This window comes from Mustelus asterias, chromosome 4 (genome assembly GCF_964213995.1).
Source record: "Mustelus asterias chromosome 4, sMusAst1.hap1.1, whole genome shotgun sequence".
Classification (NCBI taxonomy): domain Eukaryota; kingdom Metazoa; phylum Chordata; class Chondrichthyes; order Carcharhiniformes; family Triakidae; genus Mustelus; species Mustelus asterias.
In genome coordinates this window covers 95,619,369-95,634,613 of record NC_135804.1, presented here as the reverse complement: position 1 = coordinate 95,634,613, position 15,245 = coordinate 95,619,369, and the positions used below count along the sequence as shown (strand labels likewise).

Here is a 15,245-nt window from a genome sequence, read left to right as displayed (position 1 = left end):
GACCTGTTGCTGCTTTCACTTCAGGAACAATGTGTTTCACTTTGCTCCAAACATCTCCAAACTCCATGTCTGGGCCTCGGCTCCTCCCTCTGCGACTGGATCTGAACTTCCTAACTCACAGACCATAATCAGCAAGGATAGGCAACAACACCACCTCCACGATCATCCTCAACACCGGTGCCCCACAAGGCTGTATTCTCAGCCCCCTACTATACTCCTTATTCACCTATGACTGTGTGGCCAAATTCCCCACCAATTCCATTTTCAAGTTTGCTGGCGACACCACCGTAGTGGGTCGGATCTCAAACAATGACGAGACACAAGATAGAGAATCTGGTGAACTGGTGTGGCAACAATAATCTCTCCCTCAATGTCAACAAAACAAAAGACATTGCCATCGACTTCAGGGAGCATAGTGGAGAACATGCCCCCATCTACATCAACAGGGACAAAGTAGAAAGGGTCGAGAGCTTCAAGTTTTCAGGTGTCCAGATCACCAACAACCTGCCTTGGTCCCCCCATGCCGACACTAGAGTTAAGAAAGCCCACCAATGCCTCTACTTTCTCAGAAGACTGAGGAAATTTGGCATGTCAGCTACAACTCTCTCCAACTTTTACGGATGCACCATAGGAAGCATTCTTTCGGGTTGTATCACAGCTTGGTATCGCTCCTGCTCTGCCCAAGTCCGCAAGAAACTACAAAAGGTCGTGCATGTAGCCCAGTCCATCACGCAAACCAGCTTCCCATCTACTGACTCTGTCTACACTTCTCGCTGCCTTGGCAAAAGCAGCAGCATAATTAAGGACCTCACGCACCCAGGAGATTCTCTTTTCCACCTTCTTTTGGGTGGCACGGTGGCTAGCACTGCTGCCTCAGTGTCAGGGACTCGGGTTCGATTCCCGGCCTGGGTCACTGTCTGTGTGGAGTTTGCACATTCTCCCCATGTCTGCGTGGGTTTCCTCCGGGTGCTACAGTTTTCTCCCACAGTCTGAAAGACGTGCTGGCTCAGTGCATTGATCCGAACAGGCACCGGAGTGTGGCGACTAAGGAAATTTCACAGTAACTTCATTGCAGTGTTAATGTAAGCCTTACTTGTGACTAATAAATGAACTTGAACTTTTCCGTCAGGAAAAAGATACAAAAGTCTGAGGTCATGTACCAACCGACTCAAGAACAGCTTCTTCCCTGCGGCCATCAGACTTTTAAATGGACCTACCTTGCATTAAGTTTAACTTTCTCTACACCCCAGCCAGGACTGTAACGCTACTCTCTGCACTCTCTCATTTCCTTCTCTATGACCAGTATGCTTTGTCTGTATAGCGCACAAGAAACAATGCCTTTCACTGTATACTAATACATGTGACAATAATAAATCAAATCTGGACTGTTAGTACTGCTTTAATCTAAATCCTTTCATCAAGCCTCGAAGCGCTGGCAGAATTTGCAGTGGACAAATGTTATGGTCAAGCAGGAAATGCCGAAGACATATGGTGACCAAAATACCCATCTTTACTTCAAGTATAAATTGGTGTCTGAAACTGTCATAAGCAGGTTCCAAGGAAAACCAAAAGTTTTACATTTACAATTGAAGGTGAACAGAGTGGAAGAAAAGGAATTCTGAAAATCACATTAACCTCTCGCGATACTGTTATGGCATACTTAAACAGGAAGTAACAATGTCTGCAGAGCTCGCAGGGAGATTCATGACATTACTACCCCATTTCCAAATAAAGTTACCTTTGAAAACTTAGTCTTGTTTGAGAAAATTAGAAGGGCCAAATTTAAAACAGCGTTGCTATTTCCTTTTAAGTATATAAAACTGTGGCATACACCTCAAACTGACAACTTCTCCTTCTATAATAAATTATATTTAAAATCTGCTATTTTGGCCATAATCATCAAGTTATTTGACGATGTTTCTCATCTGATGGAAGTTATTTCAGAGAACTGATTACTGTTAACATTACCAAACCTCCTTGGACAGAATTATCAATGTTATTATGCTGCTAAACATGATACTGAACATAAGGCAGAAACTGTGCCACAAGAAGGGGTGAGGAAAATTACTCATCTGATATGCATCTCATATTCATCATACAAGCAGTTCCTTATGCATTTGAGAATAAAAACAAGGAATGACTACAGAACAGACTGGAGCAAAAGCACATCTAAACATGTTTAAATAGCAATATTCAGAGGAAAAAAATGCATTAATTCTTTCAAATTATTTGTGAACTCTAGCTTGAAAAAAGCTGACATTCCTCCATGTTCTATTAGCTTTCTTTATCCATGCTTTGCAAAGCATGACAAGAAAATTTGCTTCTGAGCTACAGATTTTGATCCTCAGAAAATACATCAGTTTTAATCCAATTCTAACATTGTGCATTTGTAATTGCATCAAAGCAATCACAGACTAATTAACACAATTTTAAAAAACACAAGTGTTAAAAACCTTCACTCACATATCCAGTGATATTTGTTAAGTTTAAACCTACACTATATTATAGACGGATCTATTTCCCCAATTGCTCCATGAGCAGCTAAGCCACAGTAAAGGAGGAAAAGTTCGATACGAGCCTGCACCATGTTAACTGACCTAAAGCTCACTTGGCAATAGGTAAGCTACAAGGAGCTTCAATTGCCCCGGGCTGATGGTGGGTCAGCGGTTAAAAAGTGACAGAAAAATCAACCAGGGTCCATGCTCTACACTGTTGCTTAGTCATCCAAGAAGGCATGAGTGTACTGGCTGACGATAGCATATAGCTTGACTGCACTGGTCTGTAATTAACAACTTTCATTGCACAACTCACTGTCAAGATTCAAATTAAAAATTGGTTTCTTAGATAAATTCTTAGACTGCTGCTGGTGCCTGAGAGACAATATCTCCAGCAAGGAGCTAACACCCTTGCTGGGTGGGGAGGGAAAGGAACTATTGGAAAGAGGAGACTCAATTTGCATATTATAACTGCAGGAGTGAGTTTTAATAAGAACATGACAGGGGAACAGCAGTACGCCTTCGGGCTCCTGGAGTCTGCTCCACCATTCAATAAGATCATGATTGATCTGACCCTGGCCTCATCTTATTATCTATTCCCCCTAACACATACTCCCCAATAATTTAACATTCAATGAGAAGCAGAGATTTTAACTTCCCCTATATTGACTGGGACTCACTTAGTGCTAGGGGGGTAGATGGGGTAGGGTTTGTAAGGAGCATCGAGGAGGGCTTCTTGAAACAGTATGTAGATAATCCAACTAGGGAAGGAGCCTTACTGGACCTGGGATTGGGGAATGAACCTGGCCAGGTGCTCGACGTTTCAGAAGGGGAGCAGCTCGGGAACAGTGACCACAATTCAGTAAGCTTTAAAGGTACTGATGGAAAAGGAAAAGTGTAGTCCTCAAGTTAAGGTGCTAAACTGGGGGAAGGCTAATTACAACAATATTAGGCAGGAACTGAAGAATGTAGATTGGGAGGCAGATGTTCGAGGGCAAATCAACATCTGGCATGTGGGAGGCTTTCAAGTGTAAGTTGATAGGGATTCAGGACCGGCACATTCTTGTAAGGGTGAAGGATAAGTGCAGCAAGTTTTGGGAACCTTGGATAACAAGAGATATTGTGAGCCTAGTCAAAGAGAAAAGGGAAGCATTTGTCAAGGCTAGGAGGCTGGGAACACACGAAGCAAGTGTGGAATACAAGGAAAGTAGGAAGAAACTTAAGCAAGGAGTAAGGAGGGTTAAAAGGGGTCACGAAAAATCATTGGCCAGCAGGATTAAGGAAAATCCCAAGGCTTTCTCTACATATATAAAGAGCAAGAGGGTAGCCAGGGAGAGGGTTGGCCCATTCAAGGACAGGGGAGGGAATATATATGTATGGAGCCAGAGGAAATGGACGAGGTATTAAATGAGTACTTTGCGCCAGTATTCAACAAAGAGAAGGACTTGGTGGATGATGAATCTGGGAAAGGGTGTGTAGATAGTTTGAGTCATGTTGAGATCAAGGTGGTGGTGGTATTGGGGTTCTTGAGAAACATCAAGGTAGACAAGTCTCCAGGGCCTGATGGGATATACCCCAAAATACTGAGGCGCAAGGGAGGAAATTGCTGGGGCCTTGAGAGAAATCTTTGTATTCTCACTGGCTATAGGAAAGGTCCCGGAGGATTGGAGAATAGCCAATGTTGTTCCTCTGTTTAAGAAGGGTAGCAAGAATAATCCAGGTAATTACAGGCCGGTGAGCCTTACATCAGTGGTAGGGAAATTATTGGAGAGGATTCTTCGAGACAGGATTTACTCCCACTTGGAAATAAGTGGACGAATTAGCGAGAGGCAACATGGTTTTGTGAAGGAGAGGTCATGTCTCACTAACTTGATCGAGTTTTTTGAGGAAGTGATGAAGATGATTAATGAGGGTAGGGCAGTGGATGCTGTCTACATGGACTTCAGTAAGGCCTTTGACAAGGTCCCTCATGGCAGACTGATGTAGAAGGTGAAGTCACATGGGATCAGAGGTGAGCTGGCAAGGTGGATACAGAACTGGCTCGGTCATAGAAGTGATGTGGAGATGCCGGTCATAGAAGACAGAGGGTAGCAGTGGAAAGGTGTGTTTCTGAATGGAGGGCTGTGCCAAGTGGCATCTCTCAGGGATCAGTGCTGGGACCTTGGCTGATCGTAATATGTATATGATTTGGAGGAAAATGTAACTTGTTTGATGAGTAAGTTTGCGGATGACACAAAGGTTGGTGGATTTGCGGAGAGCGATGAGGACCATCAGAGGATACAGCAGGATATAGATCGTTTGGAGGCTTGGGCGGAGAGATGGCAGATGGAGTTTAATCCTGACAAATGAGGTAATGCATTTTGGAAGGTCTAATAAAGATAGGAAATATACAGTAAATGGCAGAACCCTCAAGAGTATTGATAGGCAGAGGGATCTGGGTTTACAGGTACACAGGTTACTGAAAGTGGCCATGCAGGTGGAGAAGGTAGTCAAGAAGGCATACGGCAAGCTGGCCTTCATCGGCCGGGGCATTGAGTTTAAAAATTGGCACGTCATGTTGCAGCTTTATAGAACCTTAGTTAGGCCGCATTTGGAATATAGTGTTCAATTCTGGTCGCCACACGACCAGAAGGATGTGGAGACTTTGGAGAGGGTACAGAAAATATTTACCAGGATGTTGCCTGGCATGGAGGGCCAGGATATGAAGAGAGGTTGGAGAAACTTGGTTTGTTCTCACTGGAACGATGGAGGTTGAGGGGCGACCTGATAGAAGTCTACAACATTATGAGGGGCATGGACAGAGTGGATAGTCAGAAGCTTTTTCCCAGGGTGAAAGAGTCAATTACTAGGGAACATAGGTTTAAAGTGCGAGGGGCAAGGTTTAAAGGAGATGTACGAGGCAAGTTTTTTTACACAGGGTGGTGGGTGCCTGGAACTCGCTGACAGGGGAGGTAGTGGAAGCAGATATGATAGTGAGTTAGAAGAATATGGTCTCCGGAAGGGTAGGGGGTTTTAGTTCAGTCGGGCAGCATGGTCGGTGCAGACTTGGAGGCCGAAGGGCCTGTTTCTGCGCTGTAATTTTCTTTGTTCTTTGACTCAGCCGCCACAGATTTCTGGGTGGAAAATTGCAAAGACCTACAGCATTGGGTAAATCCTCCTCATCTCAGTCTTAAATGGGAGATCATTGATTTAAATGTATGCCTCCTAATGTGAGATTCCCTCAAAAGGAAAAACATCCTCTCAGCATCTATCCAGTCAAGCCCCTTCAGAATCTCGCGTGCTTCAATAAGATTCTCTTATTTTTCCCAACTCAAGTATAGGTCCAAACCGCTCAACCTTCCCTCAGAAAACAACCCCTTCAGCCCAGCAATTAATCTCGTGAACATCCTTTGAACTGCCTCCAATACATGTCTATGCCTCTTTAAATAAGAGGACCAAACTGAACACAGGATTCTAGGTGCTCTCACCAATGCCTGTACAGTTGTAGCAAGACTTCCCTATTATTATAGCCCTTGTAATAAAGTCTAACATTTCATTTGCCTTCCTAATTATTTGTTTTATCTGCTTGGTTCCATGTACAAGGAAACCCAGATCCATGAGCATTCTTTCTCAATATAAATATCTGCTTTTCTATTCTTCCCAAAAAGTGGATAAACTCACTTTCCCACATTACACTTCAATCTTCCAAACTTTAGCCAAAATAGCCATGACCTTTAGTCCCAGTTACACTAGCTAGTGATAAATGGCATAGTGAGCGCATTGTTAGGACCCAAACTTTATACAAGTAGAGTTCATCTATTAGAATTTACTTTCCAGATGCTGCATTCCATGCTGCATTCCACAGATGTAATGCTGAACAGAAGTTTCCTCCAAATATTTTTCCCCCTCTCCTGTCAAAACTGACAGGATGGCCCAATGCTTCACTGCAACTAATCACAATTCCCTGCAGCATTTTCTTCCTCCAATGGATTATCTATGAATAAGAACCACCACCCCTGAAACTTGTGAATTGCAAACTCATGTTTAACAATTCCATAAAACACAGCTACCCTTATAGTAAATGGATACTATTCAAAATGAAAACTAAGAGACACACATGAATTTAGTTAAGTCAATATCAAAGTGGATCATAGTGATGGGTATTAATCCAGAGAACAGCTTAGATCCAAAGTGGCACAGGACAAAATTAGTATTGAAACAAAACTAACAAGGCAAGATGAGGTGAAATTTTTGCTAATTTAGTACAGTCAGAAATCTTGCAATTATTTAAAACAGAGATGAGCTGCAGAACATGGAGTCTTGGATTTAAACATTATTTTTGGTCCCATAAGTTTATAGATTTGCATATATTCCATGTTAACTGGTATTACCATCCACCAAAAAATAGCCTTTTCCAAACTTAACCATAAAATTCAAATAAGGTGAACCAATTTACAAGGAAAAGTGCAAAGAGGCCCACATTGTCCAGGTTTTATATAATTCTAGACTGTGAATGTGCAACTAAGTTTTTCAGACAGATGAATTAAAATGGATGAAATAATGCAATAACCTTCCTGAGACTTCTGTTTTTAGGAAGATGTGGACCAATGACTCCCAAACAAGACACAGTTGTTGTAGTCAGCATTCCAATATCTTATCTTCCATTACTCAGTCAAATGCACAGAGCATCTCAAATGCACTTCGAGAATATTTAAGAGATTAATCAAACCTAAACCTGCCCTCAACTATATATGCACTTGAATACAATTTCATCTGCAAATTGATTAGGAGCTGGAAGCCAAGCTCACTGTCTCTTTCCTAATTTAGAAGTGGTAAGATCAGCAGTAGTGTTCTTACTGCTGTCCTAGCTAACTTAAGATCATCAATTCTTTCAACTTACCAAATAGATGGAAGCATTGAATTTTGTAGAACGTAAGTTCTGTCCAGAAACAAGAAGATACTCCTAATCATGATCTGGAAGATAAATAAACTAGTAAACAAGTGAACATTTTAAAGCCCTTGTAAAGTATTTGAATAAAATCACAACATCTTCAGTAGTCTATATGCAGCAAACATCAAACTAAAACAGAGGGACCCACTTACTATGCCACAAGTGATGGCTAGTTTCTTTAAAATTAAACATCTGGTGTTTTTCCAATGATCTAGTGGTAAAAGATGCTGCCCCTGGTGATGCACAAATATACAAAATGCAGGTTTTCAGATTGAATCCGAGGAAAAATAGTCAGTCAGGATTCATATATCTGATGTTATCCTGTCACATATTGTCAGACACAAACTTACGCAGGTACGAACTGAGGGCAGTTGATGCTCTCCACATGCAAAGTAAATATCAAATGAACAATCATTTTCCATAAAACAAGTTTTTATGGTATTTGTGTTTCAGGCAAAGGAGGAAAGGCAGAAGTGCACAAAAGCTGCACTGAAGGGGGTCATTAAACAGGTTTATGAAGTCAGGTCAGCAAGACAGAGTTGCACAGGGAAAGTGACAGTGAAGACTGGTAGCTGATGCAGCATTGTCAATGGCAAAGCAAACATAGCTGCTTTTGACAGAGTGGAGCATGTACACTATGACACAGGATTAGTCAAAACCATAAAGGGTCAAAGCCATAGAAAAACTTGAAAGTGCTGTGGACTGCAGGAAGCAAGGGAGCTTGGAAAGACTTGGAATGATGAAAATTTTGGATTTTAAGTTTATGGGGTAAAAGTTATGACATACTGGATGATTTTGGAGATTACAAATGCTATAGATGCACAAGTCAGCCATGAGACCAATGGAGAAGTCAGCCACAAGGTTTTAAAATACATGCATCAGAATCTCAGCTGCAGAAAAGGGGAGGGAGATGTTCTATCAGAAGTAAACAAAAGTGATCTTGGTGACAGATTGAGTACAGTGTTAGAAGCCGAGTTTGAGGCCAAGCTTCCACTAGGTCAATCAAACCTGGTGAAAACTTAGGCTGGATGCACACAGGCATTTGCAGCAACTGTAAGAAACAGCTTAGATTTGATATCAAACTGCTGGAAATTTTGGTTTCAATATATGAACGACTACAGTATGTTTATGATGAAAGCAGTGATGACAACAGTTTTACAAAATGTAGGGATGATTTTGGAGGAAATAGATATTGACAATCTTGTGGATCATATGACTGGCATCAAGGTGCTTAGGTGCTCGGGATGAAAAGTTTGTGGCGGGTTTTGCAAGAGATATTTATCAACACTCCTCTGAGGGAGGGCATGGATTAGGGACTATCCAACAGAGAAATTGAAGCAGCTAGTTAAGGCTAACCTCTGAATTTTGTACTCAAGGTGCAGTCAACATACCGAACCTGCCACTTGGTTCAGGGGCTACCTCTGCAGTCTCAAATCTGCTGGCCAAAAACTGGAAATTGTTTGTGAAACAACTGTGTGTTAAACTTGGCATTGGGGAATGGAACATGGTCCTACCTTTCCAGATCGATTTTCAGATCGGCCACATAAGGTAAAACATTGGGTAGCAGTGGGGAAAAGATTCTTCTACAAATGCTCTGACATGCCTTTGATTCCTCTCCAGAACTGCAATAAGAAATGTTCATTGTCCCTACTGATTTTCAAATGAAGCTGCCTTTCTATTTAGTTTTGAAGTGCACAAATCAATTAGAAGTTGATTGAAAAATGCTCACAACTATGTTTCTGAATGGCTCAGTTTAAGCTTCAGAACCATGAATGCAGTCCGAGACAACCAGGAAGATACCAGATCTCATCCCAGGGATTCAAGAACTAATTATCTTCATGATGGGTGAAATGAGACAAAAATTGACCTACCAACAGAATTGTTATCCCTTCAAGATGAATTTCTACACAATAAATAGGTAAATCTTTGGAAACAAACAATTCTTCCATGTATATTCTTGCAACCTAATTTTGCTTAAATATATACCCCCAGTTAATTGCGATCATACTTACCATTTGTCTGCAATGGTCCTGCCAGCATTTATCTATTTTCTTTAGAAACAGGACGCTATCTAAGGAATCTGTAAAGAAATGGTTAAAGAAAACTGGTAGTGCAAAATTAGTTCTTCAATTAATCAGAAACCAAATTTCTTTGCAATATACTCTACCAAGCAAATATGTTAAAACTCATGTAAATAATTTATTTCCATTTGCTTGTTCATTCAATAAGTTTTCTTCCTTCTATTTTAAGTTCCCACACAGGGTCAACCAAGGAAGAAGGAAGCTATGTTACCTCTAGTCTTTACAGATAGTGGTCTTAAGGTGCATCTATGGATGAACCACCAATTTTGCTGCTGTTGAATCTACCCATTTCACTCAATCAACCTCAATCTTACACTTTGATTCAGAAATTTGTTTGAGTGGGAGGGGTGGGATGCAGGGGGAGAATAAAATAACCTCAGACGTACTAGCTTGCAAGATATACAAAATACAGTCAAGTGAACATTTCAGGAATTGGCAGAAGCGATTTTGGAAGTCTGTGAAAACATTCTGAAGGTACACTGCTGTATTTGTAATTTAGGAATAGGATTCAGCCATGTGCAAAAACATCTATATACATGAGGAATTAAAGTATAAATGGAAGCGCTGACTAATAAAGAACAAACTCAGGATGCTATCAAATGCTGCACAGCCAGTAAACTCCTTCTGAAATGTAGTCAATGCTGTTTTGCAGGCAAACAAAATACTGATTTGCAAATAGCAAAGACAAACAAACAGAAAATCAGATTAACAGACATTCTGTTTGTGATGATGGTTGAAACATGAATATTGGCCAGGACAAGAACTCCCTCCCTCTTTGAAAAATGCCATGTCGTGCAACACATTAGCATTGAGTGTCAATGTCTCAATGTTTTGATGGCAAGAATAATTAAAACCTTGGCTGAGCTCCAACTAAAGTGTTAGGTTTCCCCTCAGCGATCCAAAGCTGAGGAAGGAGAAAAACAATTACAGTATTCATGACTTTAAAGTATACCTTTTTTCAACAATGTAATTTGTTGAAAACCATAGTTTACAGAATCTTCCATGCGTTTTTCTCAACTGTATGTTCTTCCGGAAACAATCATCATGCGGCCCTCCAAGTTATACGAATTAAACTGAAAGAAAACCTTAGCTCGGTATTTAAAATGCTATGAGTCAGCAAAATAAAATTAAGAAAGGTCAGAAGGAGAGAAAAGGCAGTTTCGAATGGAGCATATGGAACACTCGGGAGCAAGAACGGATAGTTGGGTGCACATGGAGTTACTCTGTGCCATTGTCAAGCCAGGGAAGCCATTCAACACACACATCTACTCTCCTACTGCCCTGCTCTTAATAACATACAAGATCCTGGAATGCTTCCTGCTAAACAGACTGAGTTGCTTCCCAGATGCAGCAATGGCTCCAACAGACAGGTGTTTGCAATCATCTGCTGTGTAAAAACCCTACAACCAATAAACTCCATGATTAGCAACCAAAGGTTCCACATGCACGTTGGAGATTAAATAAGCCACCCACGCATAAAACACACAAGAGGATGTGGTGGTATCATGGTATCACTGGACTAGTAATCCCGAGCCAGGGTAATGCTCTGCAAACATGGATTTGTGTCCCCAGAGTATTGTCATATACAGTACTACGCTCAAACAGTCAGTAAACCCATAGTCTGACATTCCCCCACTTCCATTACCACCAAGCCAGGGGATAAATCCTTCTTCAATGAAGAGTGCAGGAGGGCATATCAAAAAATTAGGTCTCAACTTGGTGAGGCCACAACACAGGACTACTTGTGTGCCAGACAGCATAAACAGCAAGTAATATACAGAGCCAGGTGATTCCACAACCAACAGGCCAGATCTAAGCTCTGCACTCCAGCCACATCCAGTCACGAATGATATTGGGCAATTAAGCAACTCACTGGAGGAGGATCCGGCACCACAAATATTCCCATTCTCAGCGATGACAGAGCCCAGCAAATCAATACAAAATGCAAGGCTGAAACATTTGCAGCCATCTTCAGTCAGAAGTGCCAAGAAGATGATCCATCTTTTGGCCTCTTCCTGAGATCCCCACCATCACAGATGTCAGTCTTAAGCCAATGTGATTCACTCCATGTGATATGAAGAAACAGCGAAAGCCACTGGATACGGCAAAGGAAATGGGCCATGACAATTTTCCAGCAATCATACTGAAGACTTGAGTTCTAGAACTTGCCACACTCCAAGCTGTTCCAATACAACTACAACATGGGTATCTACTCAGCAATGTGGAAAACTGCCAAAATATGTCCAGTACACAAAAAGTTGGACAAATCCAACCTGGCCCATTACCACCCCATCGGTATTAATAGCACTAGCTAATCAAAAACCGACTCACTGATGCTTAGTTTGGGTTCCGTCAAGCTCCTGGCCTCATCACAGCCTTGGTTCAAACATGGACAAAAGAGCTGAATTCCAGAGGTGAGGCAAGAGTGATTGCCCTTGACTTCAAGGCAGCACTTGACAAAGTGTGGCATCAAGGAGCCCTAGCAAAACTGGAGTCAGTGGGAATCTGGTGGAAAACCTTCCTTTAGTTGGAGTCAAATCTGGTACAAACGAAGACAATTGTGGTGACGAGAAGTCAATCATCTCAGTTCCAGGACATTATTGCAGGAGTTCTTCGGGGTAGTGTCATTGGCCCACCATCTTCAGCTGTTTTACCAATGACCACCCTTCTATCATAAGGTTAGAAGTGGAGATGTTCACAGATGACTGCACAATGTTCAGCACCATTTGCAACTCCTCAGAAACTGAAGCAGTCCATGTCCACATGGAGCAAGATCTGGACAAAAAGATTGTGGTCACTTAAGCAGATAGGACACCATACCTAGAAGCTGAGTTTTCAAACTATAGCCTTTTCTCCCCAACACCAAAGATGAAAGATTTTTAAAAAGACTTTTATAACACGTTTGTTATTCACGAATATAGATCTTGAAATGTTGTAACTGAACGCTGAATTTGAGTTTTATAGCACACGTGACTTGATCCAGAAACTTTACTGATTAAAGGATATTCTCTGAACTGGTGAATTTGAGCTTTGATATGATCCTCACAGACTTGCCTCAGCTGTTTGTATAAATTTGCAGATACTTTGTAAGAACAGAGGTTCTCCACAGCCTAAAACAGAAAAACATAAATGTCACAAAGAAAATTGGAACAATAATTATAGTTAATAGCGTGAGCCAACAAAATACACCCCTTGCAGCTACATGAATTTTAGGCAAGGTGAATTTTCATCCCATTACCTCTCCCAGGGGTGCAACCTGGAAGCAAGTCCTGAAATAGGGAGGCAGGCATCAACAGGCTACTTAACCATCAAGATAAGAATATAACATAAGAAATAAGTGTAGTTCATCATTCAATATGATGGCTGATCAGACCTTGGCCTCAACTCAATTTTTCTGCCTGTTCCCCATAACCTTTAACTCTCCAGAAGTGCAAGGATATGTCTAACTCAGCCTTGAATTCAAAAGTCTTGGCGGTAATATGAATAAAGAATTGGCTAACTAACAGGAAAGAGATTTGGAATAAATGGATAATTTCCAAAATGGCAAACTAACTAGTGGGTGCTACAGTGTTTCGTACTAGAGTATAAAGAACAAAGAAAAGTATAGCACAGGAAGAGGCCCTTTAAGCCTGTGCCGATCACGATGCCCTAACTAAACTAAGAAGAAACCTTCTGTCCTTACTCGGTCCGTATCCCTCTATTCTCTCCCTATTCATGGACCCATCCAGATTCCTCTTAAATGTTGCGAATGTGCCTGCTTCCACCACCTGCTCTGGCATCTTGTCTCAGGCACCCACCACTCTGCGTGAAAAACTTACCCCGCAAATCTCCCTTAAACTTTCCCCCTCACCTTGAATCTGTGCCCCCTTTTAATTGACACTTTCACCCTTGGAAAAAGCCTCTATCCATCCTGTCTGTGCCTCTCAATTCTGTGGGCCTCTATCAGGTCTCCCCTCAGCCTCCGTCTTTCCAGTAAAAACAATCCTAGTTTATTCAACCTCTCCTCATAGCCAACACCCTTGAGACCAGGCAACATCCTGGTGAAACTTCTTTGCACTCTCTCTAAAGCTTTCACGTCCTTCTGGTAGTGTGGTGACCAGAACTGCACGCAATACTGCAAATACAGAGTAACCAACATTTTATATAGCTGCAACATGACTGCCCAACTCTTGTAACTCAATGCCCCGGCTGATGTAGACAAGCATGCCATATGCCTTCTTAATCACCTTGGCCACCTGTGTTGCCACTTTAGGGAACTGTGGGCCTGCATGCCCAGAACCCTCTGTATGTTAATTTTCCCAAGGGCTCTGCCATTTACAGTATAATTCATACCTAAATTTGATCCTCCAAAATGCATCATCTCGCATTTGTCCAGATTAAACTCCATCTACCATTTCTGTGCCCAAGTCTCCAATCTATCTATTTCCTGTTGCATCTCCTGACAATCCCCGACACTATCAGCAACTCCACCAATCTTCGTGTCATCCGCAAATTTACTAATCAGATCACCCACATTTCCCTCTAGATCATTTATATATACTACAAACAACAGAGGTCCCAGCTTTGAGCCCTGCGTATCACTAGCTATAGATTTCCATTCTGAAAAACACTCTTTCACTGCTGTTCTGTCTTCTATAACCAAGCCAGTTCTGTATCCATCTAGCCAGCCACTCCGAATCCCATGTGATTTTAATTTTTGTACCAATCTGCCAAGTATTACATACAATTTTAGACTCTTTATTTAGAGAGATATATTTGCATTGTTCAGATCAGAGGAGGTTCGCCAAGTTGAACCCTGGAATGAAGCAGTTATCTTAAGGATAGGTGAAATAGGTTGGACCAAAAATGATTGGAGTTCAGAAGAATGATCAGGTATCTAATTAAATGTATAAGATTCTGTGGGAGTTTGGCAGAGTTGATGCTGAGAGGCTGCTTCTCTTTGTGAGGACTCAAACTGGTGAACATAGTTTTCGAATAAGTGGTCATCCATTTAAGACAGAGATAATAAGGAATTTCTTCTTTTAAAGCATTATGAATCTTTGGAATTCTTTACCCCAGAGATCAATGTAGGTTGAGTCATTGAATACATTGAAGGATAAGACAGGTTCTTGATCTATATGGATGTCCAAGTTTATGAGGAACAAGAAGGGAAACTGGAGATGTGGTCAAAGACAGATTATGCATGATCATATTGAATAGCAGAGCAGGTATGCAAGTCATATGGCCTACTCCTGCTCCTATTTCTTACATTATGATGTTATACTATTTTCCTTTAAGCCTATCACTTCAAAATGTCAAGCACCTCTGAATATTCAGTTCGTAGCCGTAGTCACCTTGCAACAATGTCCTCTATAATAGCTTTCAATTCAGACCTATTTATCTCTATTTGTGCTATCAATTTATCAATTTTATTACGAATGTAATGTGTGCTTCAGATGAAGAGCCTTGACTTCTTATCATATCTTTTATTCTCACCCTGTTTACTGGTGCACTCTTATGTTTGCATACTCTTCTCTTCCTGTCACACTCTGGTTTTCACTACCCATATCACTACCCTGCCCTTTCACTACCCATATCACTACCCTGCCCTATCACTACCCATATCACTACCCTGCCCTATCACTACCCATATCACTACCCTGCCCTATCACTACCCATATCACTACCCTGCCCTATCACTACCCATATCACTACCCTGCCCTATCACTACCCATATCACTACCCTGCCCTATCACTACC

The 15,245-nt window shown here is 41.5% G+C and overlaps 1 protein-coding gene across 1 annotated transcript in view; it reads right to left on the bottom strand.

Annotated features, from left to right (window-relative positions):
- cul4b (cullin 4B) overlaps nucleotides 1–15,245 on the bottom strand; it is a 76,801-nt gene that overhangs the window by 41,059 nt on the left and 20,497 nt on the right. The window contains exons 3-5 of the mRNA XM_078211397.1: nucleotides 12,513–12,616; nucleotides 9,438–9,507; nucleotides 7,375–7,448 (exon numbers count right to left, since the gene is read on the bottom strand). Of these exons, the coding sequence (XP_078067523.1) occupies nucleotides 7,375–7,448; nucleotides 9,438–9,507; nucleotides 12,513–12,616 (248 nt within the window). The remainder of the gene's footprint in view (nucleotides 1–7,374; nucleotides 7,449–9,437; nucleotides 9,508–12,512; nucleotides 12,617–15,245) is intronic.